Source organism: Uloborus diversus, chromosome 1 (assembly GCF_026930045.1).
Source record: "Uloborus diversus isolate 005 chromosome 1, Udiv.v.3.1, whole genome shotgun sequence".
NCBI lineage: Eukaryota > Metazoa > Arthropoda > Arachnida > Araneae > Uloboridae > Uloborus > Uloborus diversus.
In genome coordinates, this window is record NC_072731.1 from 110822580 (window position 1) to 110846254 (window position 23675).

The 23675-nt window shown below is 31.8% G+C and overlaps 1 protein-coding gene across 1 annotated transcript in view; it reads right to left on the bottom strand.

Annotated features, from left to right (window-relative positions):
* Window positions 1-23675, bottom strand: part of LOC129231261 (tRNA pseudouridine synthase Pus10-like) — a 63524-nt gene that overhangs the window by 11420 nt on the left and 28429 nt on the right. Inside the window, exons 6-12 of the mRNA XM_054865579.1 lie at window positions 21686-21731; window positions 21503-21576; window positions 16877-17088; window positions 11411-11467; window positions 7269-7345; window positions 4437-4492; window positions 125-286 (exon numbers count right to left, since the gene is read on the bottom strand). Coding sequence (XP_054721554.1) covers window positions 125-286; window positions 4437-4492; window positions 7269-7345; window positions 11411-11467; window positions 16877-17088; window positions 21503-21576; window positions 21686-21731 — 684 coding nt within the window. The remainder of the gene's footprint in view (window positions 1-124; window positions 287-4436; window positions 4493-7268; window positions 7346-11410; window positions 11468-16876; window positions 17089-21502; window positions 21577-21685; window positions 21732-23675) is intronic.

Genomic DNA, 23675 nt, shown 5'->3' on the forward strand with positions numbered 1-23675 from the left:
GAACCAGAATTGCGGAATTTGCAATTATAAAGACTGAAATCAGAAAAATCTTGCTAATTAGCAGAATACGAGTGTGACTATTCTGATTTCCTATTACTAGTGAGCCTATGCACAAAAAATTTACCTGTGTAGTACGCGAAGTGGTGTCTTCTGCATCAGGACCAGGTCCTGTACTTTCTCCAGCTTCAGGATGTCCTCTTGAGAGAGGGTCCTGTCTAGTAGGCAGACAGCAGTGTAACTCTTTCGCTTCATCTCCTCCCCCTCCTTCAGCAATAAAGTGTCCTGCCTGTTACCAAAAAAAATGTGTGAGTAATACCAGTTACTTAGTGGGAACGCTTCTTCATTTCAGTTTTAACATATTTAAACTTCAGTTAATATAGCTTGAAGTGGGTTTTATACGAGCACGTAGAGGTGCAGATTAGCGGTCGCCACTCACCAAATGGCGACCAAAAATTTTCAATGGCGACCAAAAATTTCAGTGCCGATCGCCACTGGGCGATCAAAAAAAAAAAAAAAACAATGCTTGCATTGTGCTTTGGAACCAGTTTTTTAAGCTGTGGGGTTATTTAGGGAGCCATGTTGCATTTAAAATCATACTTTGCGCGAAAAATTGCATCTTGGGATAAAGATTTCAATTCTTTTGCATCCTGTAAATATTTTAATATTTTTGATAATCAGAAGTTATATTGACACAGGCTACCTTAAATTAGCTTATTTTATTTTTAATTTCAATGAATGGATTCATTTTTGTTGGTCACATGCTTCCTTTGTAATCGTACATCGCGAGGAACTGCACTGGGTTGAGATTTCAATCCTTTTACATCTTGTACATATTTTGATATTTTTGAGAAACGAAAGTTGTTTTAACATATGCTACTTTAGATTAGCTTGTTTTATATTTAATTTTAATAAAAGGATTTACTTTTGTTGTTTCTTCTTACTTTGGAGAAATGCTAACTTTATAGTACTTCGCGGAGAATTGCATCTCATGGTTGATATTTCAATCCTATTGCATCGTGTCAATATTTCAATATTTTTGACCATTGGAAGATATTTTATGACAGGCTACTTTAGATAAGCTTATTTTAAGTTAAATTTTAATGAATGGGTCTATTTTCGGACTCATGCATCCTTTGTAATAATACATTGCGGGGAACTGCACCTCCTGGTTGAGATTTCAATTTTTTGGATCTTGTACATATTTTGATATTTTTGAAAAACGAAAGTTGTTTTGACATATGCTACTTTAGATCAGCTAGTTTTATATTCAATTTTAATAAATGAATTTACTTTTGGAGCAATGCTAACTTGATTGTACTTTGCGGAGAATTGCTTCTAGTGCTTGATATTTCAATCCTCTTGCATCGTGTAAATATTTCAATACTTTTGACAATGGGAAGTTATTTTATGACAGGATACTTTAGATTTGCTTATTTTAAGTTAAATTTTAATGAATGGATTTATTTTCGGACCCATGCTTTCTTTGTAATCATGATTCGCGGAGAATTGCATTTCGTGGTTGAGATTTCAATCCTATGGCACCTTGTACATATTTGACAATCGGAAGTTGTTTTGGCACAAGTTACTTAAAGTAGCTTATTTTAAGTTTCAATTTAAGAAATAATAAATACTCTTATTTTTGGGAGACGTGCCAACATTGCACACGGGATTGGCAAAAAACTACTTCCAGTGTTCAAGATTTCAATCCTTTTGCATCTTTTGAATATTTCAAGATTTTTGACGATTGAAAACTATATATAAATGACTAAAAATTAATAAATTTAGTTTATATATTTATTTATTTTTGCAAGCTTTATTTTAATTTCTTTTAGCTTATCGTAGTAGTTTAGCTTATCTCACAATTTAATCATTAACTCATAATTTAATGGAGTGCCTCGTGGAAAGCAAAGATTTAGAGGACAATAAATTAAAATTTAGGCATCATGAATCATGATTTATGCGATCCCTCTAATATTCAAGATGCATGGGACGACTACACTTTTTTTTTTGACAGTTTTGTCAAAATTTTTTGCCAGAAGAGTTATTGAAGTTAAAGTGTCCCACTCTTCCGATATTCTGGTTAAAATTGCTTTAGGTGATGGATTCGAGTTCAATGCTAGCTGAACCTAATTTGCCAGCTGATTATGGCTACTCAACAATAAAAAATACATGCAAAATATTTTGACTGCCGAGTGAAGCAGCTTTTTCAGAATGGAGGGAGCTGAAAAGACCCATACAATGCCATTTTAAAAACACCACTATAAAATCCAATAAATCTATGCTTTAAAAAAATATTCAAAATTAACTATCAAAGAAAATAGCTTATTTTGTTGAAATCACATTTAACAAAATATATTAATATCCACAGTGAAGTGTCCCCGCCATCAGAACTTTCAATCATTTATTCCTTTTGAAGAACCTAAACGAGTTCATGTATCACAGTCTTTTAAACTTTGACTCAATTTTTGACTTAAAGTATGTATTACAAGTTCCAGTGCCAATTTTTTCTGCAAACATAATAGGTATTTATAAAGCGCAATTATTTCTCTACATCCAAACTGTGTAATGTGACAATGGTGTTACACATGTATATATTTTCATATTACAAGCTGTGACTAATTACTGCAGAATATATTTCAAAAGATTAGCAAGTAGATTTACATCTGTATACCGCACTAATATATCATGTTTTATATTGAATAGATCTGTTTGCTGAAGTTTTAATTAGCATTGACATTAGCGACATCCTACTTCAATGAAAATCATACTCTAATTCCTTCAATGAGAAAAATAAAATGATATGACTGGTACTGACTTTTATTACTCGACGTTAAATCCCGGTTATCACAAATTTGCCATTTCAACTGCGCTTGCGCGCAGACTTTGCTGATTTCAAAAATCTTGCTAAAATTAATTACAAACATTTGAAAATTGTTAATAAATATGAGATGGCAACAGAAAAAAAAGAAATCACAAAGCTTTACCTGATTTAGTTTTTAGGCCTCGGTGAAGACTGAGCATGGCCCCACTCAATTAATGGCGCTGGGCCATGGACTCAGTTTTGCATCTTAATTATTAATGGATTCGGTGTCTGAATTTTCCATTAAACAAAGACCCTTTTCAGGGCCAGATTTTTAATCTCACAAGAGCGTACTAGAATTGCAGCATCACTTCTAATACAAAGTCGAACCCTCAACCTAAATAAAAATGTATAATACTAAGCTGTTTACGCCTAACGTAAAATATCCACGAAAACCGGATATCTGTACTCATATCCCAATCATTTTTGAAGTACACAACGTGTTTTACGCTTAAGTTAAATAAATAAATATTTCTAAACCAATAAATATTGAAGTGTCATTTTCTCTTTACATTATAAAGATTATCAGTTATTCATATCTGTAGTTTCATATAATATATCGCGAAATCAATGTGAAAATATTCTAATGGCATTCATTAAATTGTTGAGACTCTAGCTCAGCCTAAATATAAACTAGCAACACGAAAAGCTAAGTCCGCATGCAAGCGCAGTTGAAATGGCAAATTTGGGATAACCGGGATTTAATGTCTAGTACTTTTATTAGGTTAAGATTTTTAACTCACACGTGTGTGTATATCTATCTATCTTACTATCTATCTATCTATCTATTTATATATATATATATATATAGAGAGAGAGAGAGGGATAAGTGTTTTTGGCTACCAAGAATTTGAAGTGGCTACCAAAGTTTTTGGTGTTAGTAGCCATTGGCTACCAAAGAAAAATTTCAGTCTACAGCTCTAAGCACATGTTGTCATTACATGTGCTTGTATAAACTATATACAAATCATGCTTGAATATCATATGATTATGTTTTGCCAGTGTATAGCAACTGCAGTACTTTCTGTCGTCGCTTTGTGTGTGTGATTTAAATGTCAATAGATAACTCTTATTTCGCTGATATCAATGGTAAAAAGTTTTAAAATGTGAATGTTAGTTTCTGGTTGAAATAATTCAGGGTGAAAATTTTTAACCCAAAATCATTTTTATAATTTACTGATCAGCATAATGGTAACAGTACTGGATATAGGGGGAGCAAGCCAGAGCCCTTGCTTTGGGTGGCAAACTCCTGGAAGCAGTAAAATCATTGTAGTTGTGTTTTTTTCCTTGAAATTCGGGATAAAAACATGAAGGAAAATGGGTAAGGATAGCAGTTTGCCCGGTTCAAAATAATCAACGATCCAGTACTATTGAATTGTAATGAAACAAAATGTGTCAACCAAACATCATAAAATTATTACTATAACAAAGCAAATATTTAAAGAAATGGCATTCCCGCTCAACTACAGCACTCATAATGCTGTACACATCACATCAATGAGCTTGCCAGGAATCAAAATCAAAACAAAAGTCAAAAAGATAAATGTCAGCACAGATTGCATCTCATAAAACTTACTTTGAAATGATCTGTAAATGTTTCACGGCAATGAGATGGGTACTTTCATTGATTTCCTGCAAAAAAGTAGAAAATGCATTATTCATACAATATTTCCAGTTTCATCAATTACACATCCAAAAAAAAAAAAAATAAATAAATAAATAAATAAATAAAATCAATAATTAGAAAGTCTATGCAACTGATTCAAGGCTTATTCAAAATATGCAACAAAGTAAAAAGTGTTAAAAAATCTCTGAAAACAGAAGTACAGTCCAAGTTTTTCCTTTTCGTTTAATAGGTAAGAAAACTGACTTATTGCACTGATATGGGTTATTCTCACAAAAATAATACAGTAAACTCCAGATTATCCTTGGAATCGGGTGGCACAAGTGCCATGAATAATAAAAATGGCGGATAAACTGCAAAAAAGGCTAAAATGAATGACAAATAAGGTAAAAATTATCCTCCCTCAAAAACTTAGATGTATTGAAGCATAGTACTTTCTCCAAACAGAGAAAATATATAAAGTACAGTAAATATGTTTGAATTTTTGCACAAAAGAACTTAACATCAATAAAGAACAAGAAGAAAGCACAAAAAATTGATAAATAAATAAAACAAAAACAACTGAGTTTAAATTTAGAAATTTTTGACAAAAAACAGCCATTGGTATTTGCTTTTTACTGTGAAAATACATGCTCCTGATAGTTGATTGACTCACGGATAATCGGGAATTTACTGTATGCATCATGCCCCAGATTTGAATTTTTCTCATCAAGTTTAATATTTTATACCAATACCAACTAATCATATTTTTAAATTAGGTTTTAATTTATCTGAGCATAATGAAGCATCAATGCAGGGTTTAGCATTTTCTAGTGAAACAAAAATGAGGACTTTTCAACCAGAAAATTGGCCGCAAACTCATAGTTCAATAAACCTAGCAACAACTATTTGAAAGTAATGGTACTTTTTGACTTATCGTAATACGACCCGATTTGAGTGCTTATTCAATAATTTAGTCCAGGGGTTCTCAACTTTTCAGGTTTAGCATCCCTTCTTTGAACCTTGATATAAGGTCAGCCCCACCCCCCAACAGTTTCTTTTATTCAAGTCGTCAAGACATTAGTTAAAAAGTGTTTTTATAAAATTTATTTTTCATCACAAAATTTTTAATATTCAAACACATATTTCTAATATTTAGTGTAAATTAGTGATAAACGAAGTTATTCTTTCTTCATGCACAATGCACTTATATTACAAAAAAAAGTGAATCTGTATAACACTCAGCAACTGCAGTTGATTTTAATATCCTTAAAATTAAGCTAATTCTAATTCTAAGCCAATAAAATTTAAATTAAAAATTTGAGAGAAGAAATAAGAGGATATATAGCTTTATACGAATAGCTTTCACCTATAGCACTTATATTTCTACTTCTCTCAATTTCCAATTCAAATTTTACTGGTTGCTTTAGAATTAGCCTTCCACGAAACTTTTAAAAAATATTACAAGATTATTGTACATAAATAAAAATCATTTTTTAGAAGAATTTACTATTACTTTTATTTACTTGTTGTGTTGCTATGATTATTTTTATGTGAAAGATATAACTTTACTGATTTAAATCACAAGTAATTCCTAATGATTTGAAGCACGTACATTAAAACTTTTAATTGTTTTAAAACATCCAGGGTCAGCATAAAAGAATATCCCGGTTTTAAAAATTTATATTTCATAAACTATTACACTTAGCACTATAAATGATACATAAAAATAAAGATAAACTGTTAAAGTTTTATTTTCATTCACAAATGTTCTATGTAGGCGCCTTTCGTTATGCAACACACATCCATAAATACATTTTGGATGGTTTCACTGTAAATTTTTTGTAATGCTACGCACATGAAAATATTTCAGTTCTTGCAATGTTGTAGGCAAAAGTGGTTATAAACAGTCTTTGACGAAACCCCATAAAAGAATTCATATAGGGTTAGGTTTGGGGATCTGGTCGGCCAACGCATAAAGTGTAAATCATCATCACCTGCATGGGCAATCCATTTTTGCAAAACGTCAGTGGCGCAGCAAATTATGACTGTGTGTGTGTGTGTGTGTGTGTGTGGGAGGGGGGGGGGGAACACTACCCCTTTCAAAGGCCTTAGTTTTAACATTACTCCCAATACTAATTCAGTAGTTAATACACATGTAAGGACTGTTATAGCCAACAAACCCCTTTTCGAAGGAATTTCTGGCTACACTAGTGCGGCAAATGTACACTTAAGTAGTTACGTACATTCAAAAAAAAAAAAAAATTGGACAGTTTATCTTTATTTTTATGTGTCATTTACAATGGCAAGTGTAATAGTTTATGAAATATAAATTTTTAAAACCGGGATATTCTTTTACGCTAACAATGTATTTTTAAACCATTTATATGTATGTAAAAACCATTGCTACTTGCTTATACACAAATAAACTGAAAATTAGTTTGAAAAATAAGATTAATTGGTGGTAATAATTAAAATTGATAAGAAAACTCCAAAGTGTAGGACATCATTGGTACTATTTTCCTTAAAATAACCCATCATATACAAAAAGGTAGTTTCAATAACTTATTGGTAAAATAAAGAAAAAATTATTATTTCTTTCTTTCTTTCTTTTCTTTTTTTTTTGGGAAGGAAACCAAAAATGAGATAGAAAAAGTGACGAGTCTTTTAATATTAAGCATCTTACAACTAAATATTTATAGGAAAAAAACATGAGACAAAGCAAAAATCAGAAGCAAGTATGAATGAGAGAAAAAAAAGTTGACACAAAAGAAAACATACAGGCAAACACATATAAAAAAACACCTTTTCAACATTTTTTATTTCTTCTGAAGTCCAGGAAACCCGTCTGGGGTTAATTACCTCGAGAACAAATGGACGGCCTTAAAGGAGAAAAAAAAACACATTTAAAATTTGCTCATTTTACAGAATTTTATCCATAACTACTAATACAATTGCAATTTTAGCAAAACCTTTTTAAGATGATCCCCTATGCAAGTTTACCAAAATGCAGCAATATCGCAAAAAGCTTTCAGCACATATCTATGGTTGTCAAGAAAATGTCTACTTAATCCGAAATTCTAGGTTTCAGGTATGTCAGTTTAAATGCAAAATATTATGAAAATCAGTAACAGTTATCTGAGTTATTGGTATGTTATTCAATGAAACATTTTAAATATTAAAATTAGTTAACATTATAAAATACTGTTAGGAAATTGTAATGAACTGCAGAAGTTTATCAAACATATTTGTAGACATTTGCTTAACACACACACACAGACAGACAAATGCACACATTAAACGAACATTGCTTAGTTCTAAACTCTTGTTCTAAGATACCATCAATTTAAGCTTTTAAATCGCTATTGAAAATAGCCAAATTAATTTTACTGCACAATAAATTATACAGTAAGTTTACTGATATAACAAACGATAGATGAAATTAGTTTACATCATGAAATAACTAACAAAAATTTATTCTGTATTACAGAAAACAAATTCCAAATAAAATGCTTACCTTTGGTTACAGAATAAAACTGCTAAATTTGAAAAAATAGAACTTCTGGTTAAAAAGAAACCTTTTTTTTTTAATGCTAAAATTGATCTTATGAATAAATACATCTGACAAAAATAAATAAAACAATTTTATTGAATGTCTTTTCATGCATAAAACTCTTTCTTTTTTTTTCATTGATAAAGTGTTATCTTGAAATATGGATCTGCAATTTCTTATTGATTTTAAGTTACTTTTGCATTACATGCATAATTTTAAGTTATTTTTTTGTGTGTTATAGAAAACAATTTCAGCAAATTAAAAATGCAATAAAATTATACTTGTTATATTAGTAGAATAATATCACTTGAAAAGGTTTCAGCTAAAAATATTTCTTGTCATATATAAAGCATGTTATAAGAAAAAAAAGTTACCTAGTAATAAGTGACAAATAGCCATAAACTATAAGCCCAGCAAATTTTCCAGCTAAGAGATTTTACCTGGATTTTCAAAGCATGAAAATACTCCTTGACATTTATTTGAGGAGCGTAATTCATTTTGGAGGTGTGAAATACAGTAGTCCCTCGTTTTACGTGGGGGTTATACTCCACGGAAATGCCGCGTAAATTGAGACCTGATAGTAGTGTTAAAATAGGGGTTAGGTTCCGCAGATAAAAAAAAATTTATTCTAGTGATGACTAATTGTATAATAAGTGTACTTATATCGATTTTTATGCATAACATGCATAAAGAAAACAAACTAATTTTGTGTTGTTTATAAAGAAGAGCTGGCTATGATAGTCTTTTGGAAGTCATTAAGAATTTGTCTCTGTAGTTCTTTGCAGAGCATTAATGCATCCATAATCACTTGCGTCATTTCAATGATAGAATCTTCCTTTACTAACAAATTCTCAGGGACGGCTCAAAAATTTCAATGTGAACATTTTTGGTTGTGTGTCACCGAAGTCAGTATCCTCATTGGTTTTGGCTTCGTTTGTCACTCCTAAAAGCTCTTCTTTCAGTGAGTTCTGAACTGTGTGAGTTTAATACCTTAACTTCTGGAAAGAGCTCTGGAACCAATCGCATAAAATGTCTCCAGAAGTCGAAGTTTGGTTATAAGCACGCAAAAATGTAGTTTATTACGTGTAATCTGCAATCTTCAGGAGTTTGGATTTTGAAAGAGAGGAAAATGTTATCTGTTTGAATTGTCGCATCCATGTAAAACCGAAACTCATCAGCGTAAAATGAAATAAAGGTGTCAAATCTGAAACCGCGTAAGTCCCCCCCCCCCCCCGCATAAAACAATGGTCTACTGTATACAAGAACAGTTAAAACTATAAGAGTGAAAAGAACAATGGCAGAAAAATATTAAAAAAGGTGTATTAACCAGGGTGAGGAATGAGAAATATGAAAAATGAAATTCCCGAACTTTTCCAGGTTTACAAGAAAAAATTAAACGAAATTCCAGACTTGATTTTTGAATTTGAAGCTTTCTGAATGAATCTAAAAATTATGATTTCCTTTGCAATGTAAGTAAAAACAAACTTATTGAGCAGTTTAACAACAGAACTTAGGGTAAGTTATTACTCCCTTAATTCTGGTTTCAACACAGTGGATAAAGAACCTAATAACCAGGCCGTCATTTCAAAATTTTCCATTGGGAGGAAGGCAAACGGCTTTTGTTCCATACATTTTATAGAGAAATAGCAAAGTACATACAAAATTGCCTAATTTCATTGTGTTTCAAAAATCCTGGGGGGGGGGGAGCAGTTGACCTCCCCCCTCATTGCCTAAATGAGAGGCCTTGATAATAATCTTGTCACTGCAGCAGTTTATGATGCAAAAGATAACATCTTTCCAGACCTGTTTAATAATTTTCCTGGTTTTTTGACATTAATGATTTTTTCCTGATTGTTTTGATCAAAATAAATTTCCTGGCAACTCCAGGTTTTCCCTGAACCTGTATTAAGACTTTAAAACTTTTAGAATGGTTGAAAGTTTGTATTTAAAAAATAACAAACATTTAAATGTAATATTTTAGAAATTTCAAATTGTTCTTTTTCCCCCCTCTCTATTTTTAACATTAAAAATTTATTTAAAGAATGAAACAATGTTTTATTCATGTTACATGAAAATTTACTTGTAGAGGCATCAAAAATATCTCTGTCTCAGCTAAATAAATAATGCTTGCCTTGAACTTTAAAGTACATATTGTGGTAGGGAAAGAGATTTAAGAAATGAACAAAACACATTAAGAATGACAATTGGGACTCAGTTTTATAAGCATGAGGGGGGGGGGGATTTTATTTCCTTTAAAAGTGAATTATCTTCCTCCTATACATTTTTCTAATAGAATTAAAAATACAGCAGATTTTCAACTATATGAGGGCAAATTATGAGGGGCTTTGTGGGTAATCTGCGATTCTTCACAAACTATTTTTTATGACAATACTGTGCAAAATGTGAAAAAATATGCCAGTGGTTGAAAGAAAATATATAAATCACGATCAGCAAATACATAATTTACTTGTTAGTTGTTACTAGCTACCTAGAGGATCATTTCAAACCATTAATTATTATTATTATTTTTTTTGGTTCCAAAGAAATTGTTATATTGATTTAGAATTTACTTTAAGTTTGCAAAAATGAGACCTACTCTCAGATTAGTTGCACTGTTTCAATTAGTTGACTGCAGTTTCTCTCTTGATGACAGAAAATATTGGATTCACCACTGTTAAAATAACATTAATGCTGATGTTTCAGGAAGCAAAACAAAAAAAACTAAAATTAGAGCATTAGTACTGAAATGAGGTTTAAAACCAGGGCTAGAAAAATCTCAAAAATCGTGTCCTGCTGAGCATGTTTGTCTAAAAATAAATTTTTTACATGCCCAGTTTTTTGTACTCGACTTAAGGCAGATTGCTCACTTACTTGGCGGACGATTCCTAATGGTTTTACGTTTGTCCAAATATAATGTTAGTGGTACCGCTTGAAATTAATTTTGAGTTCCCGTAAGGATGGGCTAATTTTTCAATAAAATACGAAATAATAAAATTGTAAAAAGAAATATTTGATTAAAAAATTACATGCCTATCCGGGAATGTAAAGGTAACAGATTCATGCCCAATTGGAATTTTTATGTCGGGCAATATAATTTTTGAGCCCTGTTTAAAACCCAATAATAATAGAAAATCTGTTAGGAGAGAAGTTAAAGGAGAGTTGAGAGAGAAATAAAGAGAACTTATGTCTAAAAATAGAAAGAAAAAAACATACTGCAACCATACATTTGACTTAAACTCATGCAAAATACCAAACATCCTATGTCCAATCAAACCAATATCTGTTGTATCCCTAATTAAAGATTTACTATTAATGTCATCAATAGCTTCATATGCAAAATGTCAATTTCTTTTTAGCTACAATGACAGAAAAAGAGGTACGAAAACAATGTTACCATCTCCCAGCATTTTGACGTCCACGTCTTCTCTACCCGAAGCCGAAAACACAATATCTGTATAAAAAAAATTGTTTTTTATTCATTGCAATCCTAAACTCATACATTTAAAGACATTTAAATACTCTTTTTTTTCCTCTTAATTTCAGGTTCAATTTTTTATTCTCAATTAAAATCCAATATCAGATCAAACAACTCTTTTGAATCCACTGACCAGGGTTCACCCATACTCATACTTGCTTACGTGAAATTGATATTTTTTGAAAAAAAATGGACTCTACTTCAAACAGCAAATCAAGCATTAACTTGCAAAATTTCAAGAAAAAAAAATAGAAATACAGCCCAAAACAGAATTAAACTATGTAGAACTGCACTGAAAGATGAAAACCTGTGTAATTTAGGTGCTCTAAGTTTAAACAATATCACACTGAATGAATTGCCATTTAACAGAAGCATTAAATGTCTTGAAAATACAACATAGATAAAGTACTAAGGTAAAAAATAAAATACTCAGTTTAACTTAACAATTTCTACATTTGATACAGGTAAAAGTTAATGAATGAAATTATTTTCATCACTTTACCTTGATTATCTCAGGAGTGCACACCTGAGGGGAGAAGGGGGGGGGGGGGTCTCATGACGCAGACTGCATCACTGAAAATTTTAGGGAGTTGTTTTAAGGGGTATTTTCCTCTTCTTTGGAGAGCTTCCGATTTAGGGGGGTTCTTTGTGGTATTGGGAGGTGCACTCTTGCTCTTACGGTGTGGGAACCCCTGATTATTTTACATCACAGGTGATTTTGTACAGTTAACATTTGTTATTACGAGCCCTGACTTCGAAACAAATTCTGTTTATATAGTTATTTATTTTTGCAAGTTTTATTTTAATTATTTTTAGCTGATAGTAATACCACGCATTAGAAGTGAAAATTCTTGCAAAAGGCAAACTTAAAAATTAACATTTTGCTTTTGCAGATTTTTCAGACATCGTTGTAAAAACATCTCAAGCCTTGGATACAAGGGATATTTTATAGAATGTCACAATGAAAAATGCTGTACAGTGACCTACTGAGTCACCTCAAAAAAAAAAAAAAAAAAAAAATGCAAAAATTACTGGATATAATGCTTTGCATTACCTCTAGTAATACTGAGGTGCAAAGAATGAAGTTCCAGGATCATAGGAATGAAGACAGAGCCTGGCTATGATTTTTTAAGACACTGAGCATGAAATTCATTTCGTTCCCCCCACCCCCAATAGAGAATACTTTTTTTTAAAGTTGATTTTTATTTTCTATATTCACATCTTGCTATAGTGTAATGTGAAATGAGTCCAATTAAAACTTTACATACAGATTTGGTGCCCCTCAAATGTTGGTGCCCTGGGCCTGTGCCTCATTTGCCCATGCCTTAATCTGGCCCTACATGAAGAGCATGTCTTTAAAACGAAACACACTTGAAGCAAAACTGAGAATCAAATTTAATGGCCAAAAAATAGCAAACAAGTATTTTAGTAAGTTATAAACTCATAGTGGCAAGTATCCATTAAAGCCAGTCGCTCTAGGCATCAAATTTTGCAGAATTATAATAAATTGCTCAAAATGCACTACTAATTCTTATTTTTTTCTGTTTTGATCACTGGAGTAGATGCTTTTTAATATTAATGTTGTATAAAATCTAATAAATCTATGCTTTAAAAATATTCAAAAGTAACTATCAAAGAAAATAGCTTACTTTGTTGCATTTAACAAAATATATTATTATCCCTTGTGAAATGTCCCCTCTATTAGAACTTTCAATCTTTTTTTTTTTTTTTTGAAGAAAATAAACTAATTCTGTTAATGTATCACAGTTTTTTTTACACTTTGACTATTTTTTTGACTTAAAATATACATTACAAGTTCGAGTGCCAATTTCTTCTTCAAAAATAATATTTATAAAGTACAATTATTTCTCCTTATCCAAAATATATAATGTAACAATGGTGTTACACATGTATATATTATCACATACAAGCTGCCACTAATTACTGCAGAATATTTTTCAAAAGATAACTAAGTAGTTTTACACCTGTATACTGCACTAATATATCATGTTTTATATTAAATGGATCTGTAAACTGAAATTTTTATTAGCATTTGATATTAGCAATATTACATTTCAATCCAAACCATACTCTAATTTCTTCAATGAGAAAAATAAAATAATGACTAATATTGATTTTTATTGGGTAGGGTAAAGATTTTTAACTAACACATATACAAATATAAATAGAGAGACATGTGTGTGTGTTTGGCGACCAAAGAAAAATACCAGTCTACACCTCTACCTATCTCTCGGTAAGTGTTTTTTACAACATTTAGTCTTTACTTTTTATGTAGCTGTTAGGTTAGGGTAGCCACTTTCAGGCCGAGGACTGCTGATGGCCTTTGAAAAAAGTGAGAAAGGTGACAAATTTGAAAACAAAGGTGACTAAAAGGTGACAAAAAAAGTAACTAAAAGGTGACCAAAAGCAATTTGTTAAGAACTCAAAAAAACAGAAAAGGATTATTCCCTTTTACTGACTTTTACCAAAATAGCCTATATATTTCTTGTAAAGATTTCTTTACAATTTTGGAAATGAATATTATAGGGCTAGAAGTAGTAAAATAAACATTTTAAGACATTTTCAAAAAACTTTCAGTGTAAACTCTATGTAACCTTATTATATATATATATATATATATATATATATATATATATATATATATATATATATATATATATATATATATATATATATATATATATATATTTAATCAGCATAATAAAGCTTGAAATTGTGAAGTAAAAAGCAAGATGATGCATTTCTTGAACATATAATTTAATATATTCAATCACGTTTTTAGTAATGTTTTTTTTTTCTTTTTTTAGCTTGTTGAAAAATTATCAGCATTCTTTCTTTTTTCTTAGTAAATACAAAGCATAAATATTAAATCGAAAGTCTTGACAGTAGAGAATAACTGAGAAAATCAATTTGAAAAATCAGACTTTAACAAAATGATAATTGTACTTACAATACAAAAATAAAATGATGAAAATATCATTTCATATGCCTGAAAATGTTCATGATTTTTTCTTTCTTGTTTTATTTATTTTTTATTTTTTTAACAAGCTCTGAAAATATTCCATGACATGTCCATGGGAGGTTAAAAATGTAGTATTAAATCAAGTTATTAATAATTACAAATACAAAAGTGACGACCAGCAACAGACTCTGGGCCCAGCTAGACTGGTCCTAGTCAATTTGCAATCTCCAACTTATCAGGTTTAGGAATAAAAAAATGATGCCGAATAAGCAGGAATGCTGTCATGGTCTCTTTTGATTTGATCAAAATAGGGGTGATAAAGATAACAATGTGAGGGTACTTGATGTGAGGGTACTTTTGTTTTTTTTTCAATCGGGACTCATTTGTTAGATGCGTTGGTTGACTGTTTTTTTTTTCTCTTTTTTTTTTTAAACAAATTTATTCCTTATTGAATCTAGGAAAATAATATCGCATTTATCAAAAATACTGTTGTAGTGCATTTTGTTCCAAATAGGTTTACAGCAGTTTTTTTGTTCCAATTCAATAAATAAATAAACATTAACCACCACTTATAAAATCTCTGGATTATAAAATCAGCAGCTTTTTGAAATGAATGTGGAAGAACCAAATCATTACATTACCAAACCATGTTAAAACCGTACTTTAATAAAATCAATCTCGCTGTTACATAAAATAAAGATTTTGGCTAGCATTTGCTTCTAAAAGCTTTATTTTTACTGGAACTAGCCATATAAAGCATTGAAACCGTTTAAAAAAAAAAAAAAAATCGGAGATTCTCTGAGACGCACCAAAAAAGGAAATGTTAAGAAATGTTTACACAGAACAAGTTCATTTCGCACTTGCGCAGCAAAAATAAAACCCAAACTAACCATTTCTGTGCAAACACAAAGTGACACTATAAACACAAACCAAAACTTTTCACTATTCTGCGCTCAAAGAAGATATCGAGGCACAATGTCTTAACCCACCCACCCCTTTTTCAAATCTAACCACTTGTGACTGCTTAGTCGCGACTTTCGAAGTCAGTAAAAGTAAAACAAGCAAGTAAAGCGCCTGGCTAGAGATGAGCGTGAGATTCCATGAGATTCAGACACTTCAGATGATGTCATTTGATAAACACGGAAGACAACTTACATTCGATGACCACTCACTCAACAAAGTGTGTAGAAACGAATTGCACAGCTGAACTTTAGTCGAACAACACTCTATAGCCAGAAACACGATAGGAAACAAAATGGCGTTTAGACGAGACTCGGGGAAATTGCGTCTGACGGTCGAAGGGGGATAGAAAGACTGGTTCTGCTCATAGGGTGCAATTGCAAGCAATAAAAAAAAATTCCCGGATTTTCCGGTAGCATAGCTATTTTTCTTAAACAACAACAAGGTGGAGGGGGGGGGGGGGCCATATTTAATGCTACTTTTTTAAATTAATTTTACTGTTAATATTCAGATACTTTTCAAAAATTTAATTATTTAAAAAAAAAATCATAAGACATTTCAAGAAAGGTGAGAAAGGTGACAAAAGTTGCAAAAGGTGACTAAAAGTAACCAAATTTTCAAAAGGTGACTAAAGGAGAGAAAGGTGACGGACTCCTCGGCCTGCACTTTTGTATAAACATGCACCCTCGTGTACCTTGAAACCAAGCTCCATCTTGTACCTTGAACCACTGGATCAAGGTACAATAGGTTGAAGTGATTTTGTTTTATTTTTTATTTTTAGGTAGGATTTCATCATGCCTCGAAGTAAAACTGGAATCAAAAGGGATCCAGTAGATGTTGAGACATTGCAAAATGCTATTGAAGCAGTAAGAAGTAATGATCCTGACAAAAAAATGACCGTTAGAGAGGTTGAAAAAGTATTCAAAGTGAGCAGGTCAACCATTGCTAGACATTTAAGAAAGTTGAATGAAAGTGGGTTCAATAAACTTGAATACAACTTAAGTTAGGCAGTTAAGCAAGTACAAGAGGTCTGTCTCAAGGTACACGAGCATCATGTACCATGAACCAAATTACATAAAATTTGTGAAAAATATTCAAAAATAGAAAAATATTTTTTATAATCCAAAATATTTTTTTACTTATGCAAAAAGGCTTGAAGTTAAGTTTTAATAACTAAAAACCATAAAAATCACATTCTTTTTTTGAAAACCAAAAAGTTTTAGAAGTGGTGAAAGGTACAACAATCTCCCCTACTGCAAATTGGTGAAAGCTTTAAAAAAATGTTTAATTTTTTCATATAAACTGAGTGTTCAGAAAAACAAAATAAGAAGGTGTTATGCAACAGGAAAATGTGAGACACCAAAATGTGCTGCCCTCACAACAAATGAATGCCTGATTTGAGACATAAAACCAGTATTTTAGATAATGTGGTGTCTACTCACCACAGCACTTGATGGTCCTTTTCACCACATCTGAGATGAGCTCACTGACAGAGGACTCCATCCTCCGCTCTCCGTCCACCACCCATGGTGTCTGGCTCAGCTCTCGAGAGTACTTGTTGTAGCGGCCCCCTAGATACAAGGGGCAGTGGCAACAGGATACCTGCTCAAAAGAGCAGCCGCGAGATGGGGAGGTTGGAGGAAGAGAGAATAGGCTAGAAAAAGAACAGACGCTCATCAGCTTAGACGCATTTGCAACGGCATAACTTTCAACACAATGAAGGTTTTAGCTAAGGTCTTCCTAACTTTTGGCATTAATATTCCAAAGCATTATGGAAACTGAGTGACGTGGTCACATCTGTATGGTAACCCTAGTACTTTGCACCATGTTTGGTCAGCAATTAGTACTTCAGTTTATGAAGGTTTTTGTCAAGGTGGTTAACTAGCGCTTCAGCCTCATCATTTTTGACTGGACCTTAATTTAACTTACTGGGTTTAATTGAACTTACAATAATAATTAATTCTAAAATGTAAAAACAGAAATTGAGGCATAATACATAATATTTACAAAAGAGCAAGAATAATTTTTCATAATTTTGAAGTACTCATTTGTGCAGGACTGTCTCTGTCTCAATTAAGCTCTTACTAGCATTTACTAGCACAATTCAGTCATGATCATTAACAGCTTTGAAACATTCATCTAATTCGCTGCATATAATCTAGGCTTTATTTATAAGTATCTCTAAAGACTTCTTGCTGAGGGGCCTATACACAACATCTCCTTTGAGAAGATATACACACTAAAACTTTTAGCATCAATTTTTTAAACACTATGAGTATCGTATGAATAAATTTTATTCTATGTTGAGTAATTGAAAGACATTCCAAGGCAGTGCAACACTATCAGGGATATCCAGGGCTAGCATGGTGCTCAAATCGCAAATTCTATGTTAACAAATTCACTTGTACTGCAAAAAACATCACTAAAATTCACTAAAAAGACTTTTTCAATAACTGCACTATAAATTCATAGTAAAATGTACTATAGTTCAAGGGCATTTTTCAGCTCAACCTCTAAGGAGGGAGTGGGGAGGGCAGGTCCGCCATTTGGGCAATCAGGGGTCTTTCCCTAATTTTGGAAACAATGTGATTTGGTATTAGTGCAGGAGCCCTATAAAGCCCAAAACTGATTCTTACCAAATTTCCCGAAAAATGTCAATATGATTGAAAAGAAGTGCAGGAGTTCAGCTTACCTGAGAAACATAAGAGAAACATAATTTCAGTGTTTCAACTTAAGATCCTTCCCTTTCGTTTGGATGAATTAAGACACAAAATTTTGTGCATTGTGTCCAAGACTCTGAGAGTAAAAAAAGTGATGTAAAAACCTTGGTCATTTTCAAAAAAGGTATTGGTAATGCATTAAATTTTGAAAGGAAAAAAACTTATAGCTGTAACTAAAAATGAAAACATGCCCACGAAACCTCATCCTAAGACTTTGAACGCAAGCAACTATCAAGAAAGTGAAGTCTCTGAACTTGAAAAAAAAAAAAAAAAACACATTGTACCAAAACTAGGAATGTCTTATGACACTGTAATTGAAATCACTTGTGGAGATTTAAAGTTTAAAAATATGTTTTAAACTTCAAGTTAATCTGCTTTTTCTAAAGCATATTGCTGAAAGAAAAACAGATTGCATAAAATTATGCAAAAAACACCTAGTTGTTGAAAAATGGAAATTTATGGTAACACTCGATGGTTGCGTTTGACAAACCTAACCAGTTGACTGGTGAGTAACCGGTTACTAACCACAGAGTTCTATTATCTACCGGTTACTGTTTTGAGCTGTTGATTGGTTGAGTGAAGCACGTGATCATTAGCTGTCATGTGATCGGTTAACCGGTAGTTACTGGCTGAGCTCGTCGAACACAAGCGATGAGACATTGGTGTATTAGTGACTGTAATAAAAAAAAGATTTAGCTTTTTTTTAAATCCTCAACTGATGGGAATGTCATAACGAAATGGTTTTGCCAATGCACAAAAAAGTTCCCAAAAAAGATTCCTGGTAGTTTCAGGATTTCATTACAAGGGCAAATTTAAGTTTCAACTAGAACCAAAATTGATTCACTCAATTTTTAGCAGAATGTTTTAGAATCAGTTTTTGAAGAAGAAACTCCGGCCTTCTATGGAAAAGACATTGATAAAGTTTTGCTTCATATGAACAAAGCCTCTAGTCACACCTCTAAGTCAACTGCTGTTTATTAAGCAAAGAAAAAAGCAGGAACAGGAATAAAGTGTATCTCACTTGATGAAATACCCGTAAAATCATCTGACGATTCTCCAATAAACTTTTGTGGTTTTGGTTTATTAAAAAGCGGCTTAGAAAAGCAGCATCTAATGGCGTTTTTCCAAATTATAAACTTTTTCAAGGAAAAATCCACTGACCCTGTGGCAGAATTTTATTTTACTTTCTGCGACAATTTTTTTAAACCTAATTTCTTTCTGCAAGAATGTTTTGTGAAGTGAAAAATGAACTAATTGACAAACTTAAGTGCAATTCATTTCAAAGGTGAAAAATTTATCTATTTATTAACAAATTTTGCACAACTTCTTGTTTAAGTATATTTATACAAAAACAAAAAGCATTAAAGCTCAGTATCAGGGCTTCCAACAGATTTTCAGTTTTTGCTAAAGAAAAAAAGGGCTAATCTATTGGTCTATATGATTAAATCTATATGGTTAAAAATATTAACACCATAGTAACAGCAATTGGTATGTGGAGGAAAAAAGAAATTAAATCTAACCAAAAGCAATGTAAATAATTATGCTAATTTATGTAATGCTAATGTAAATTATTATGTTATAGTAGGGGGTGATTGCTTAAACAGAGATGCCACTCTCATATTTAAGTTTTCAGTCTTAATCTCTTAGCACTTATCAGTAGTTCTTAATACCAGAAAAATACAGATGCAACATCGATTCAATATTCCAAGAAATAAGATTTGAAGAAAATTTTTAAAATTAAAATATGCATTACAGTTGGGGGGGGGGGACCCTTCCCAAAGAAAAAAAACATGTATGTGATTTGAAAAAATAAATAAGGATAATCTGACCTCCTCCCATAAAGAAAACTAAATTAAAATGTACATTGCATAATTATAACGGAGTATTGCTCTCCCTCAAAAAGGAAAATGAATTCAAATGAAATATGCATTACAGTTTGAAAAAAAAAGCCCTAAAACATGCATGTAATTGGGGGGGGGGAGGAATTAACAAATAAAGGTCACTTCCTCCCATTACAAAAAAAAAAAAACTCAATTAATGTATGCAATACACAATATTACAAACAGAGTATTCCTCTCCGTCCAAAAGGAAAATAATTTAATTAAAATACACATTTTAGTTACAACAAATCAAAAATTCAACCACCGCCCAGAAAAAAAATGATTTTATAAAATACTCTATGCATGAAAAGTAAAAAAGAAATCTCACCCTTTCCACTCCCTCATGTGAAAAAAAGAATTTAAATCAAGTACTGGAGCAAACAAAAATTCCCTTTCCATACGATGAAAATATAATTTAATTAGAATATGTATTTAGAAAAAAATCCATAACTCCTCCAAAGAGAAAAGATAATTCATCATATAAGACCCAGTATCTGAATAACGATTGGTCAGCCCAAAATACCACACAATTTATCAAGTATTCCATCTGCTGCTGCAACCTACGACACTGCAAATAAGCCATTTTTCAAGGGCTTAATTAATTTTTCAACAGAGGTGAAAAAAAGCTCGCAAGTAAGTCGGCACAAGTCTTTCAAATATACAAGCACAAACATGTGCGTTATGTGAATATAAGCGAATGTGAAACCACTGTTCTTTGATCAACACAAGGGTTGCGTTGCATTCGTTGATCGACCGGTAGCTTACTGGTTGGTTGATCACATGACAAATAATGACGTCAGCTCCAGTGCTTTAGCTTCCGCTAACACATTAGCTGTCATGTGATCAACCAACCGGTTGCTACTGGTAGAGCTCGTCGAATGCAAGCTAGGTTGCTTCAAAATCGCTCCAGTCGAGAGAAGTTCTTGTTAGAACGGTTTTTATCCATGCCATATCTCTGGATCTCCGATGTTGCAGACTACCACGGTCATCAATAATCGCTCGATTTGGCGCTTGCCCAAGTTTTTTTTTTTGTAATATAATGTCACAATTATTTTATTTTTCACAGGAAATCAGGCCTTTTTCTTAATTTGTAGTCTAGATACATTTTTTACTGTGAAGTAGCTATCCTTAGTTAGTGTTCTGCAGAATGGTTTTATTGCTGACTTTTTTCCCCCTTAGTGCAAAATCTTTCTGCACAAACTCTCTCTCATTCTGTGACAATGTCGCCGTGTCAGCAACTTTCTGCCACGTGGTCCACTGAATAGTTTCAAAATCAGTCACAAAACTACTAGAGTCGGACTCATTCATAAAAACAGAAACTGAAGCAACCATCAATTAATGCATGTTTCAAATATTCTTCTTCAAAATAATAATAATATTTTTAATTTTGGAAAGTAGGAGGAGGAGCAGCTGCCCCCCCCCACCCTCCCCACTCTGAATAGACCCATGCTACAGTTGCCAAACTTACGTCTGCACTTGAGAAGAGAGGGATGTCAGAGCTTTCATGACAGCAGTTCTGGTGTAGATGATTTCTGACCTGCCCTGAAAAAACATATATATGTATATAAATATATTACTGTATAAAAGCTGCCAAATATCATAGGATTGCAATATTTTATACACAAATTGGGGAGGAAAAACACAGACATACTTTTTTCTTTTTTCGATTGGGAAATGCTTCAGGACATTTTTGGAGCCTGGAATAAAAGATATTGAGGACTATCAGAACTAAGGTTTGTTCTCTGCCTACAGAAACTAACTTTTAGCATGTCAGTGGCAGAAACTGGTCGGCAAAAAGTTGTACAAATTTTAAAAAACTATTTTACAATCAAAAATTAAAGTAATTTAAAGCAAAACTAGTACAAGAGTACATTAGTGTTTTAATGCCATATTAGTTTTAACTTGTTCTTATAACAGAAACTAAAAAAGCTTAGAATAGTAATGATGATAATTAATGCAGATAAAAAGGGTTATAAAACTCTTTTGGTAAAATTTTATATTTTACTTAATGGAGTATAATTTTAAGTTGCTTCAATTTTTTCAACAAGAAAACATCAAAACGTTCAAAAATATAACAGGGTGGCGACAGGAATTGTGAAAAAAAGTTCCCTGACTTTTCCCTGATTCAGTTCACCAATTTTCCCTGATTTACGTTACCAATGATAATGGTTTTCTTTCTTTGCTCTATTTGAAATCCATTGTATGTTTGTATAAAATGAATTATTTTATACGTTTTAAGTTGTGTAAAGTTGTTGAACTAAAGATATATTTTTAAAAAATGCTACTTTTTTAATAAAATGGTTAAAAAAAACATATCAAGTCAATTTTTTGGGGGGGGGGGGGAAACCCTACAAAACAGTATATTAAATTTTTCTACATGGAAAGATTGTAGAAAATTATAAAAAAAAACTTTACTTCAATCAGAGACCACTTAGTATAAGAATTTTAAGAAACTATTAAAATTACTCATAAAAACATACAGTGGCTCCCAAAAGTGTTCGTACACCTTGAAATTTTGTAGTAAAACCAAAATAACGCAAAACTGAATTCGAATATGAAGTCCAATTTTTTTTCACATTGTGAATAAAACCCAGTAGTTTTTTTCAAAATATTGCCTGATTTTATTTTTGAAATTTGTCAAAAAGCAAAGAGACAGAGAAAAGATACGCCACAAAAGTCATCGTACACTGAAATATTTTCCAATAAATTCATAATTAACATTATCATATGTGTTTTTTTTTTTTATTATTTTTGCATTGTAATGATACTATAAAATCATTTGCCTTTAATGTTTTGTGTATTTATTCCCTAATATTCTGCTTATTATTTTAAAATGGCAGGTATGCATAGAAAACAACAAACATGATTTAAAATTTAATTTTATCCCTCACAGTAGCCGTAAATTGTTTTGAAATCTCTCTAAATTGGTTAATTTATACCATTCTATAGTGAAGTGCTTGATAAAATGCTTTAAAGACAAGAATCGGATCGAAAACAAGGTAAGAAAAGGTCAACTGGCAAAGTTAACAAAGCGTGATCGGAGGTTTACAGTTAAAAAAAAACATGAAAAATACACCTTTCAGAACTGAAAAAGTTTCTGCAGAATTGAATGAAACACTTTATGTTTAATTTTTACCTAAAATTTTTCGCCAAGGTTTCTGATTAACTAGATGAAATGGGACCTCTGCCCGCAGAAATTTTCTTGTTCGAGCGAAAAACAGTAAGTTTACGCTTTCCGTCATAAAATCAATGATAAATAAGCTCAAAACGTTTTGGAACAACGTCTTACTAATAGATGAAAATAAATTCAATATTTTGGGTTAAATTGTTGTATAATTGTAAATGGAAGAAAAAAGTGAGGAATTTAATCTTAAGAACTTAGTTGGATCAGTTAATCAGGACGGTGAAAGTGTTCTTGTGTGAGGGTGCATCTCAGCATCAGGATTTGGAAATTTGGAAATTTTCGGTGAAATAATGAATTATGCTGTTCATTTAAATATTTTAAAAAACAATTTTTAACTATTAGCCCAAAATTTGGTAATCGAAAACAACTTTGTTTTTTATCAAGATAACGATAAGAAGCACACGTTCGCGTTTGGTGCCTCAAAATTTGTCCTTAAGCTTAGAAATATCACCTCAAA